Source organism: Lissotriton helveticus, chromosome 6 (assembly GCF_964261635.1).
Source record: "Lissotriton helveticus chromosome 6, aLisHel1.1, whole genome shotgun sequence".
In the NCBI taxonomy this organism is placed as follows: Eukaryota; Metazoa; Chordata; class Amphibia; order Caudata; family Salamandridae; genus Lissotriton; species Lissotriton helveticus.
The window spans coordinates 230,227,434-230,239,973 of NC_136067.1; the positions used below are offsets into that span (position 1 = coordinate 230,227,434).

The 12,540-nt window shown below is 44.6% G+C and overlaps 1 protein-coding gene across 1 annotated transcript in view; it reads left to right on the plus strand.

The window, feature by feature from the left end:
* LOC144762463 (meprin A subunit alpha-like) overlaps positions 1 to 12,540 on the plus strand; it is a 114,374-nt gene that overhangs the window by 97,800 nt on the left and 4,034 nt on the right. Inside the window, 2 exon segments of the mRNA XM_078647674.1 lie at positions 7,863 to 7,960; positions 7,962 to 8,037. Coding sequence (XP_078503800.1) covers positions 7,863 to 7,960; positions 7,962 to 8,037 — 174 coding nt within the window.

Genomic DNA, 12,540 nt, shown 5'->3' on the forward strand with positions numbered 1-12,540 from the left:
AGGCCAGTTTGTAATCTGCCCTGTCACGCCGTAGGCCCTGCAAGTCTTTCCAACCTTAATTCCGTTTCTTGACATACGATCGCTTCGGTACTTTCAAATTGCAGGTACGCTGCGGTTGTAGTCCGAAAGCGGTATATTTAGCAAGGAAAATGGCTATGTTTCGTTCAGGATAGGCGTGATTTATAGGGCCTCCCGGAGGAGCTCACTCAAGGCGCAGCCATCTCTTGGCTCGGCAAGCTCCGCCCCCGTGAACCATAAATTAATGTTCTTTTGGCCATCGAGTACCAGAAATGAAGAGGAAGGATCCTTCAATTGAAAGGACAATCTGTACAGAACTTTCTTCCATTGCATCTAATACTACACTATGACTGTCTTAGAATGAGGAGGTTGCTAATATCTCCCCTATAGAGGCAGATGTATGGTCAGCGTTTCAAGTGAGATGGCCACCTTGACAATTGGTATGACCTAGACCTGCTAGACCTAGACCTGCTCACGAAGGGAAGCTTCAAAGGCATGCTACCTTTGTGAGCTTCCCCAGACCACTTGCTGCTTTCAGCAACTGGTCCCCACTGGTTCTAGACCTCACTTTGGGCAGGAGAACCGGCAAGAAAAACAAGTGAGGGAGAGAGCTGTGCCCACATCTGCCAACTCCACCGCTCAGGTGGGGGAAGCGAGGTGAAGCACAACTCCGAGTCCTCGCCGTCTTGAGGATGGTGGGACCCAACCAACCAGGGACAGGCTCCTGCCCCAATTCCATGGGAGGGTGGCACAATAGGGGGTGTACTCACCCCAGGGAAGGGACCCATTGGTCCCTGCCCTCTATCTACCTCTAACACCCCTAAATCTAGCACTTAGGGGGCACCCTGAACCTTGCTTCCTCAGATCCAGAAACGACAAGAAGAAAAGAAGAACCGAACACTCTTGCAGAGCTTACAGACAACCACCAGGGCACATCCTTTTTAGTTACTATTATCCAAAGGGCATCCGGCCACGTCAATCCGATAAATCAATTGTTCCTTTGATCCACAATAGAAATGCACAATGTTCATTAATATTCAATGTTCTTTTATTGATACTTTTCTTGTCACATCCGTCACAGCCGACGCGCGTTTCGCGTTTCGTTAAGCACGCTGCTTGGAGCCTTGATAAGTTCCATCGCCATTACGCGTGTATCGAAGTCGGAAAAGGTAGCCTCCTTCCGCGTTTCCCTTCCAAGGCAGAGCTAACAAGAGGACAAAGCACACTGACTTGACCCCAGCCCTACAGGCCTGTCTCCCCTCATACCTGCTCCTGCAGTCAGCAACCTCAAAAACCCTTTCTTCAACTGCAACTTCTGGCAGTAACCGGAGACCGCAAATCCATCCCACTCTGCACCCGCCGAACCCGACCCAAGCTCGAGTGGAAAAACACCATGAGGTGGTCACCACGGCGATCCTGAACCAAGATCCGGTGAGCCCTGACCTGCCTCAAGCTGACGTCTGCAGTCTAAATCCGGAAGGCCCCCCTAACCGCGACCCGGAGCTGGTTAGAAGGTCCGACCCTAAAAGGCACCCCTGCACCCGACGTCCCACGGCCTTGTGTGCCCAAACCAATGGTGCCTAACCAACCCCTAACTTCCCAACTTACCTCTCAAAGTGGTTATCGCACCCAGAAGTCCTTCGTCTTCCTTCCTGCAGTGCTTTTGCAATCCGGAGGTTCTCCATTGGAAACCAAAGGACGCCCGACTTCGAAACAACACTCTGCACCCGGCCGCCTCAGTGCCGCCTCAGGTTCACCCTTTGTGCTACTTTATTTTCCCATTTGCCCTGACCTAAACCTTAGGAGCTTTACTCCCACAACCCAGTGGGCTGCTTGCCAGCAGCCACCAACTGGAGGCTACCTGTCCTCCATTGCATAACATTGGTCCTCAACATTCTGCACCCGGCTGCCATAGTTCCGCTGAGGGTGTAATAAGAGTGCATCACTGTCCCTGGGGGACCCCTGAGTCTAACCCGAGAACCTTAACTCCCACAGTCGATAACTTACCTTTGAACCAATAACCTGTTTTTCCTCCATAGGATAACATTGACAATTGTCTTCCAAAAAGTTTCTAAGTGTGGAGTTTTGAAATCTAAAAATATTCTTTAAAAATCGCACGAATAACCAAAACATATTTACTTACCTGTTTGCAGGAAATGTCCCAGTGCTGAATCTAGGTATCCAGCACTGAGTTAGAAAAGTAACGTAAAAAGTAACTTACCTGTAATTTACCGAAAAAGCCTATTCATTTCAATGTACTGTATTTGCAACCTACTGCATCCCCTGTAAATCAAACAAAGTACAGTTCCTATTGCATTTTCAAACTGTTCTACATTCAGCAACCTATTACTGTAAAGTATTTAATGCTTACCAGTGCCAGGCTTGCTTGGTTCTAAAAATAAAACAACAGTATATTTTTTATACAAAACAATTGGCCTAGAGTTCAGTTCTTGAGTGTGTGAATTCCTTTGCTGACTGAGTGTGTACATCAAATGCTTAACACTGTCCCATGAAACTGCCTTACTGCTCGAACACTCTACCACAAATAGAGAGTACGGTTCTATCTAACTTTAACCTCTGCCTACCTCTGGGGTCACCTGGGCTCCATACACACTATACCTCATTTTGGTGTAGTATATATAGAGCCAGTTTCCGACAGGATGTTAGGTGTTAACTTAAAATTCATGAACAAATTGATCTACCTGGGAACACCAGAGAACTGAGGTGTTAGACAACCTTGAAATAAATCTAGTATTGTCCACATTAATTATCATTAGAAGTGAAATCAGAGACAGAGATAGAGACAGGGACAGATAGAGGCAGAGACAGATAGAGGAAGAGACAGACAGAGACAGATAGAGGCAGAGACAGACAGGGATAGAGACAGAGACAGACAGAGACAGGGACAGGGGCAGACAGATAGAGGCAGAGACAGACAGAGACTGAGACAGAGAGACAGAGAGGGAGACAGAGACAGGGACAGACAGAGACAGATTGAGACAGGGACAGGGACAGACAGATAGAGGCAGAGACTGACAGAGACAGATGCAGAGAGACAGAGAGATGGAGAGGGAGACGGGCAGGGAGAGAGAGGGAGAGAGAGGGAGGGAGTTGGGAAGACAGAGGGAGGGAGAGGGAGACAGGCAGATGGAGACAGACAGAGGGAGACAGAGGGAGACAGACAGAGGGAGCTAGATGGAGGGAGACAAAGGGAGGGAGTCGGGGGAGACAGAGGGAGGGAGAGGCAGACAGGCAGAGGGAGGCAGACAGAGGGAGACAGAGGGAGACATAGTGAGACAGACCTAGGGAGGGAGACAGACAGAGGTAGACAGAGGGAGACAGACAGAGGGAGGAGGGCGACAGACAGAGGGAGACAGACAGAGGGAGACAGACCGATGGAGGGAGACAGACAGAGGGAGGGAGAAATAGACAGAGGGAGAGAGAGGGAAACAAAGAGAGAGGGAGACAGAGAGAGAGGGAGACAGAGGGCGGGAGACAGGGGGAGACAGAGGGAGACAGAGGGAGACAGATAGAGGGAGACAGACAGGGGGAGATAGACGGAAGGAGACAGAGGGATTGAGACAGAGTGAGGGAGATAGAGGGAGACAGAGACAGAGGGAGACAGACCGAGGGAGGGAGACAGACAGAGGGAGACAGAGTGAGACAGACAGAGGGAGGAGGGTGACAGAGGGAGGAGAGTGACAGAGGGAGGGAGACAGAGGGAGGGAGACAGATAGAGGGAGACAGAGGTAGGGAGGGAGACAGACAGAGGGAGACAGAGGGAGGGAGACAGAGGGAGAGAGAGGGAGGGAAAAAGAGGGAGAGAAAGTGAGGGAGACAGAGAGAGGGAAACAGAGAGAGGGAGACAGAGAGAGTGAAACACAGAGAGGGAGGGAGACAGAGAGAGAGAGGGAGATAGAGTGAGTGAGACAGAGGGAGACAAAGAGAGAGAGGGAGGGTGAAAAAGAGAGAGAGAGAGAGAGATAGAGAGAGGGAGGGAGACATAGAGAGAGGGAGAAAGACAGAGGGAGAGATAGAGAGTGGGAGGGAGACATAGAGAGAGAGATAGAAAGAGAGAGAGTTGTGTGTATGCTGGGTCTGGTGGCTCAGCGGATGAAGGCGTCCGCTGCAGGGGCCTGTGTTCAACCTCATAGTCACAGTTTTTTTTTGCTCTAGCCCCGCCCCCTGCCCCACGGTTCCCGCCCCCACTGGTGCGGCCTTCGGCCACAAACCACACTGTAAATTTGGCCCCCGAGAAAAAGTACCTACAACTTAGAGCATAGAGTTTGCAACTTTCATACATTTTATACTGAAATGCACAATAGGCAAAAAAACATGAACAGCGGTTAATTGCCGTGAACAATAATACACCATCCTATAAGACCCGGTGTTGTGTTGGTGTAAAATTAAAACGAGGAAGCGCCCACGAGGGGCAGAAGAAAATTGTCCATAATGCTCATACAACCGTTTTCTTCCATTCAGGAGAAACTTTGATACTGCAGCTTGAATTGGTTCATGGTAATGAATTCCTGACTAATCACAAGGCATTTGGACATGGTTGTTCTGATCTGAGGAGAGGAAAACGACCTGAAATAATTTCTTTCGCGGTCTGCTGTCTTTGCTCTCTGCTTTTTTGTCTGTACACCATTTTCACTGGTCTAACCTTTCAGCGTCCTCTTACCATTGCCTCTGTTACAAGTTCATATCTCCATAACCAACCTTTCTGGAAAATGTTCTCACTAACAGCTTTCCTGTAATCATCTTAGGAGACAATCCTTTCTGATGTTCTTCCTTCTCTCATCTGAGTATATCTGAACCCTGCTGCTTTCCTCCCTGGTCGCTATGCACAAATACATACTCTCTACTGGTAGCCACTGGTAGTGATGCCTCTAGAAACCCTAAACAATTTCAAAACCGATTGAGGCTGCGTACCTGTGATGGCATTTTCAACAGCTGCTTGGCTTTAAAGTGTGGAAGGATGCTGTCTCCCAGTACATCACGATGCCATTGTCCAGCATGAATTTACTAATGTGTGAACAACCAAGTGCCACACGTGTCACAGCCAATGAAAATCGATGCCTGCAGTGAATCTGAACATACACTGCCCGAACTGTAGCTCCTGTCCAAGAGACCATTTTCAGGGCAGTTTCCAAAAGGCCAGCAAGATTTTTCACTTTATTTACCAGCAACGTCTTGAGATCAAATATAATGTTTGGTCCGACACTTGGGCAGGAGAGAGTCACAGATAAAGTGCTCCACCAACAACACTTCAGTTTTGCCAAGTCAAGTCTGAACACACTCATGCTTATCTAAAAAAACAGGCAGACAATGCTCAAGGTGCATTGCATATGCTAATTCATAGATGTTATGCCTCAAGTAATTGAATACACATTACTATGAAAAATTTAAGACATGCTCATGATTTTTATGAGATAAGGGGGTTTCTATCACGTGTGTTAAAGAAATGCCCTAAATTCACTCGGATTTTGGAGGATGTCGAGTACTTATCCAAAGCAATTGATCAAGAACAGCTTCCTTTTACGTCACTTACATATCATTAGCGAAAACATTAAAACCATGAATGCATCAGCTCTCTTTCCCTTATCTCCCTTCATCATTATATCTGTCCTTGTTCACATCTATTGCCTCCTCCATGCTTTACATCATGTTATGTGTTTTGAAGGCCATGTCAAGAGCACCCAAGCGTCCCTTTGTCTTGCCTTTTGAACTATTTTGTGCACTGTGCACTTGTAAGGTTAGTTTATAAGTTCAAGGAGCCGTTTTCTACCTGCGTAAACCTGTTTCAGTTCGCAGAAAGTAGCTTTCCACTTACATGAACCATGTAGTGCAATAAATGTTTGTGCACACCCACAAACGTGGACACGGTGGATCAGCACACACTTCTCATGGATCCCTTCAAAGAATGGGACATGTCAGGGGCAGGAGCTATTTCCTTTCAATGGTGGAAATTGGAAGAGGACACCTCCAAAACCGGTGGTGGTTTATGGTTTCCCCATGGGAAAAATATTCTCCATATGGAGTAATATAGAAGAAAAAATATTTAGCATTCATATTAAGGCATTTTCCTTAGACTGATAAGCATTAGAACCTCACAAACCCAGGCAAGAGCTTAGGGCCTGATTTACGACCATGACAATTTGTGACTCACAAATTGCGCTCGATTTGAGTCGCAATTTGCGAGTCGCAAAATGCCTGCCTCACGAATATTCATTAGGCACTCGCAATTTGTGAGCACATTGAAAATGGCTGGCCCTCCCAGGGATGGGGGCCTGCTGGGCTCAGCAGACCTCCATGACTGAGACTGCTTTTAAATAAAGCAGTTTTTTTTAAATGCAGCCCATTTTCCTTAACAAAAAAACGGGATGCATTAAAGAATGAAAAATGAAACGTTTTTGTTTCATTTTTTAAGGGCAGGTAGTGGTCCCTGGGACCACTGCCTTCCCCTAAAAAAATATTTTCGCCTGCATTCACAAAGGGGAAGGTGTCCCCTGGGGCCCCCTTCCCTTTTGCGAGTGCTTTACCACCCTTCTAGGAAGGGTGGTAAAGCTGCGACTGTTTTGCGACCACAATTGTGAACGGGAATCAGTCTTCATAGGGCTCAGACTCGCTAATAGGAAGGGACGCCCTTTGGACACCTCTTCCTAATAGCGAGTTGCTAATCCTATTTAGCTAGCCGCAAATAAATTGTGACTCGCTAAATAGGGTTAAGACATGGTCCTTTGGTATTTTGAATGCGCAAACGGGTCGCAAACCAATTTGTGCATGCAAAATAGGGTCTTACATCTGGCCCTAACAGGTAGATGCATCAAGCATTTTTGCGAGCGCAAACGGTGCGAATCGCAAAATTCAGCCGTTTGCGCCCGCAAAAATGGCATTTGAGATGCATCAAGGGTTCATGCACTCGCAATTTAAGAATTCGCAAATAATTGCGAGTTCTCAAATTGCGATTGCATTTAAGGAATCGCAATTTGCGATTCCTTAAATGCAATGCATGAACCATTCCAAGATTGCGAATTCACAATCTGGAGTCGCTATTTACCACGAATTCAAACTATGTGGTAAATAGCAAAAACTTAGAAATATGCACTTTAGTGCATTTTTCTAAGTTGTATATTACACACACACATGTCCTTGGAACATGTGTGTGCGCAACACCAGTGAACATTACCATTTCAGGGGTGCAACAGGATGTCCTTTGGACACCCTGGCGCCCTTGAAATTGCGGCACATTTGCGATTCGCTAATTGCTAATCGCAAATAAGGAATGACTCCCCATTCATTCCTATGGGCCTTTCGGGCCATAGGAATGAATGGGAAAGTCATTCCTTATTTGCGATTCGCAATTAGCGAATCGCAAATAAGGAATCAGTAGGAATCGCAAATAACATTGCGATTCCTACATGCATCCCGTTTTGCGAGTCTTTAATAGCGAATCCTTAAAATTCGCTATTATGGACTCGTAAAACATAACTTTGATGCAGCTGGGGGTTAGTTTCTTGTTTTATGCGACAGTAAGTACGTTCTTAATTGAGGCAGCTTTTTGTTGGGCTCAATCTGCCATGTATTGAGAACTCGCGACATTAAATGTATTTTTCCCTCTGGTGTTCTTGAATGAGGCAGCTTTTCTTTGTTATTAAAAATGGCAGAGGGGGATCCGAGGGTCTCTGGCATGTGTTCTGCATTTCCACTCTTACCTATGCTCCTGATTGGTGCTTAAACATTTACAGGCCATATAATTATATTTTAGTGATGCTGTTGTGTTTATATATAGCTAATAAATGAATGTTCCTAATACATCTATTTTCTTATTTTTCAATAAACAGGAAAAAATAATACATTATTTTGGGACAAGCCATCAATAACAGGAACCTTCGATACATCTTGCAACTGCTTCAGAGGCCCAGAAATAGGATGGGTCACTTTTCATGCCTCACAATGAAATTAAAAGAAAGAATTTTCTGAAAAATGATGATTTCTTCCTTTTTGCTGATTTTGAAGGTATGATACTATTGTATGCAGCTATAATTCAACACAGTGAAGTGTTCTGGTGTTTACATGACAAACGAGTTCAAATAAAATAAAAAATTGTTTTCGTGACATTGCAAACCCAGTGATTTTCACAATCATAGGGTTTAAGACCACAAACGTTATTTTTTATAATATACAAAACCCTTTTGAGATACAAATAAGTCTTTCTGAATCGCAAAACGTTTTTGGCAACTTATTATGAAACCCAATTAGGAGAGGGTGGGAAAGGGGTGTCTCCGTCTAATTTAATTCACATGGTTTGCATCAATAGTTAGCAACTGCAAGAGTGGTCGCAAACCATAAAAAGTTACCAATACCCAATTTAGATGGGCGGAATGACAGGTCCGTTTTCACTGCCCATCACTGCCAGGAAAGCCCTGGCTGTAGGGAGCAGTGAGAACTGCTAAATGCTCTCCATGCCATATGAGAGGCTCCCATAGCAAAGGGAGCATTGTATTTTTAATTTTCAAAACGAAAATCCCATTTTGAGATTTTGTTTTTGAAAATAAAATAAGGAACCTGTTTGGTACAGGGCTCGGTCCCTCTGACGGAGCCCTGTCCTACACAAAAAAATAAATTGACACAAACTGCAGTGGCTTAATACCTTATGAATGACAGCTGCACTCATTGCCTGACTGCGTTAAGGTGGTAGTTAAGGTGGTACTGCTGTTGTGGGGGTATTCATAGCTTCCAGGTGCCTCCATGTCAAATATGTCACTTTAAGTCACTCCTGACCTTTTAAGAGACATCACATTATATTCTGGGACTTGAAGTTTCTGTCTTCACTTTGTAATTTGGGTTAAAAATAACTAGCAGTAAAGTGAAGTTGGGTAAAAAAGCCAGGATTAGCAGAAGGTATCACTCATACCAATGAGACACCATGCAGCTATGAATTTTGTTGGTCTGTGGGAAATCTTGTGTTATGTTTCCTTCACTATCCCATGTGCCTAGTGATAGAACCCTTTTAACAGGTCTCTGTCACTATACTTTGCATTGCGAGGGGTGTTTGGAAGGTGATGTGCCATCAATACTGACTTGTTAATCAATAGGGCTAATGTGTAAATGTTTTACCCATTCAGTGGGTAAATGTGATAGCAAATATTGGCCTAGGTTCTTATGAGCCAGCCACTTCACCAATCACTGCCAAAAGATCAAATATGATTTTAATATTCCCAGATTTTCTCCAGTGTATGAAATACTTAAATAAGACTTAAAATATGCTTCTTTAACTCTGCACATTTAATCCAGCACACAAAACTAGAAGAAACACAATTAAGGAAGAAACAATATTATAGTGACATCCCTAAACAGTAAGCCTCAAGTAGAATAATTTTAGACCAGTTGTCTTCCTGCTACCTTGTGTAACAAAGTTACATTCTGTTGGCCCCTTCAGAAAGAAATACAAGTGACTCTTTTTGTCTCACTTTCCTTTCTGTTCATGGTATTTTAGTTGGTGGTTGTACAGGTGTTTCTAAGTGTTTGAGTGATTACACTGATGAGGGATGTTTGCCTCTCTATGGTGTTTTATCTGTTATTATAGGTTTAAACATAAAACTGGATAGCCTAGTTATATCATATATAAGGAGGCAGGTCTGAGTAAAGAATGCATTTCATTGATTTGGCCTGCCTTTTTTTCCTCCTTCCTACTCCAGGTTAAGTTTAGTTCTTGCCATTTTCTTAATTTCCATAATGGTTAATCAGTACCAGATGGTTATTTACCCCATACGGGGTTCTCCTCCTATTTGGGAATCTCTTAAGGAGACACTTGACTCCTTTTACGTATAATATTCAGTTCAGGTTGGCACTATATCTACTGGAAGGAGTCGCTCTTTCACCAGGCAGTCTTGAAGAGTACTCAGTAGATCATCAAAACATCCAGTCCTTGACAACTGGCAGTTTTGTAAGCTGTGCTTTCTAGTGGGTTACACCCCTGTGTTGCTGCTAGGTGGACCCCATCGAGTTTTGTTCCTCCTAATCGCTTTTGGAAGCTGCAACTTATAGTGAGTTGCACACCCTCCACTCTTCGGTAGACTCATGGTTTATGAATGATACACTTACCAGTATGTTGCACCCCTCCCAATCCTGGGTGAATATCATGGACTTCTGGATCACTCAATGTTCAATCAGCTGACTCCAGGCCACTTCTGGGTGGACCCAAAATATCTCTCTTACATTCCATGTTTTTTTAAAGTGCACCTTCCAGTATGTTGCAACCGTGAGTAGACCCTATAAACCTATTGTTCTTGGTGTCTTTGGAAGCACCACATCCAATTTGATGCACCTGCCCTCATAGGACGATTCCATACCCTCTTAATTCAATTGGTGGTTTTGTTAGCTGCCTTCCAGTTGTTTGCCACATCTCTGCTCCTGAGTAGACAATATAGATATCTATTACACTTGTTAGTTTTTGGAAACTGTGCATACCATTGAGTTGCACCTCGTTGATTCTGGTTAGACCCCAATAGGTTTCTTTAACACAAAGTGATTTTTGGAAGGTAAAAATCTTAGTGGGATGCACCTCTGCTGGGAGGACCACCTGGTAAATTAATTTAAGCTTCGTTTTTTGGAAACTACACATCCGGTAGGTTGCATCTCGGTCTTCAGGGAACACATAAACCTCTGATTTCCCTTCTCCATATTCTCCATTAACCCCATAGTATTTCTAGTCTCCTCTGGTCTGCATCCAGCGCTGCCTCCCACTACTATGGATCTTCATCCATTCAAAGTCAGTGAACAGATAAAACTCAGGGGCATATTTACAAGCCCTGTGCGCCGACGGAATGCGCCGACGGAACTTCACTTTTTGTGATCTTCCAATGGCACAGAGTGCTTAGCCATAAATACAAGGCCACGTAAAGCTACCCTGCATGGCTTTTCATTGCCTCGTAGATATACAGTAAGGCAAGGCCCATGGAATTTTACACTCAACTCCCATGGAATTTGTCGCAGGCACAGATTTACAACATCAGATAGACCTGAGGCTGTGCTAAAACCTTGCACCTCCTGAGAGCAGGCGTAACGAGGAGAAATGTTCACATTTCTCCTTGTTTTTTCCTCTTTCCACGAGGAGAGGAAACACCTCTCCAGATTGTTTTTGTGTAAGAAGGTGCCCCAATTGTGCCAACAACACAGTCACCCTTGCACCATAGTGCAAGGGTGCTTGCATTGGCGCAAGACTCCAAAATGTACGCCGGCGCTGGCTGAAAGGACAGGAATGCACTGTATCTTGTAAATACGGTGCATTCCTATCCTTTAGAATTGGCGTAGGGCAGCACAGCAAAATGATTTGTGATGCTACCCTATGCCAATTCCTTATAAATATGCCCCCAAGTATCCATGATCTGGTCTCCAGCACTAGCCTGCACCTTCCCTTCATCACTGCTTCACATGGCCTTTACTGTAGACTACCTAACCTTCATAAGAACCCATCCCAAGAAGACCAGAAGTGGAGTAGCGGTTGTCTTCAAGAATATCTTACTAACCAGCCTCCAAGACCCTGGAGAAAATGAATAACTACTCATCCAGTGCTCACTACTATCAAGTTAGTTATGCCGATTTTCCTGATCTGTAGATCTCCACAAAACAACCAAGAGCTTGCTGATGCCTTCTTTTACATCACCTTTAACTACCACAAAGTCTCTACTATGAGAGAATTGAACATTTAGTTTAACAAGCCAGAACTCCATTCAATTGAACCTAAAAGAACTCAGTTTCTATCAACTATATTTTGGACTATGTACTTAGACATACACCAGTCTTCTTACTAAAATGCCAATAACAGACATGAGCCAACACCAGTTATGCAGCAACCATATTCTTGGACCTTTCCCTTGCTCACTTTGCCACTGGATTCAAGCTAGCCTGGCTGATGACGGCTGATTAGCCAGAAACCAGTCCCAGGATGCTTGTTTCCGGTCCAGGGAAGACATGGCTTGGCAGTTCGGGCTGGACTGTTCCCATGAGGCACAGGGTCAGACTGATTTGCATATGGCCATGTCTGAACTGGGGTGGCGGAGTAAGCTAAAGAAGGATGATGGATTAAACCCAGATCATTTGACTGGGGGTGAGTGCTTGCATTGTTCAACACTCCGTCCATCATCTCCTTTGGTTTTGCTCCACTACCTAAACAGCATCTTCACAGGTACTCAATGATTCTCTCTAAATTACTTAGGAGGCAGAGTCTGTTTTCTGCTTCTGTTTCTTGAATGCATCAACATATTTGACTATGAGGGCTAGTCACTGATGTCTTGTTAGGCTATATGTATGGGGATGCTTTTCTGGCTTAGATCTAGTTCCCATCCAATCCAAGCAGATTAGGAGGTTTGAAGTTTTGATTATGTAAATAGATGCTCATCACCTTAAAAGGGTTGTGTCATCTGTACACAGATTTTACTAGCATGTGGTTGTTGCCTTTGATGGCACATCTCTCGTTTTAAAAACCTGTTCACACAACATCAGCAAAAAGAATAGTTG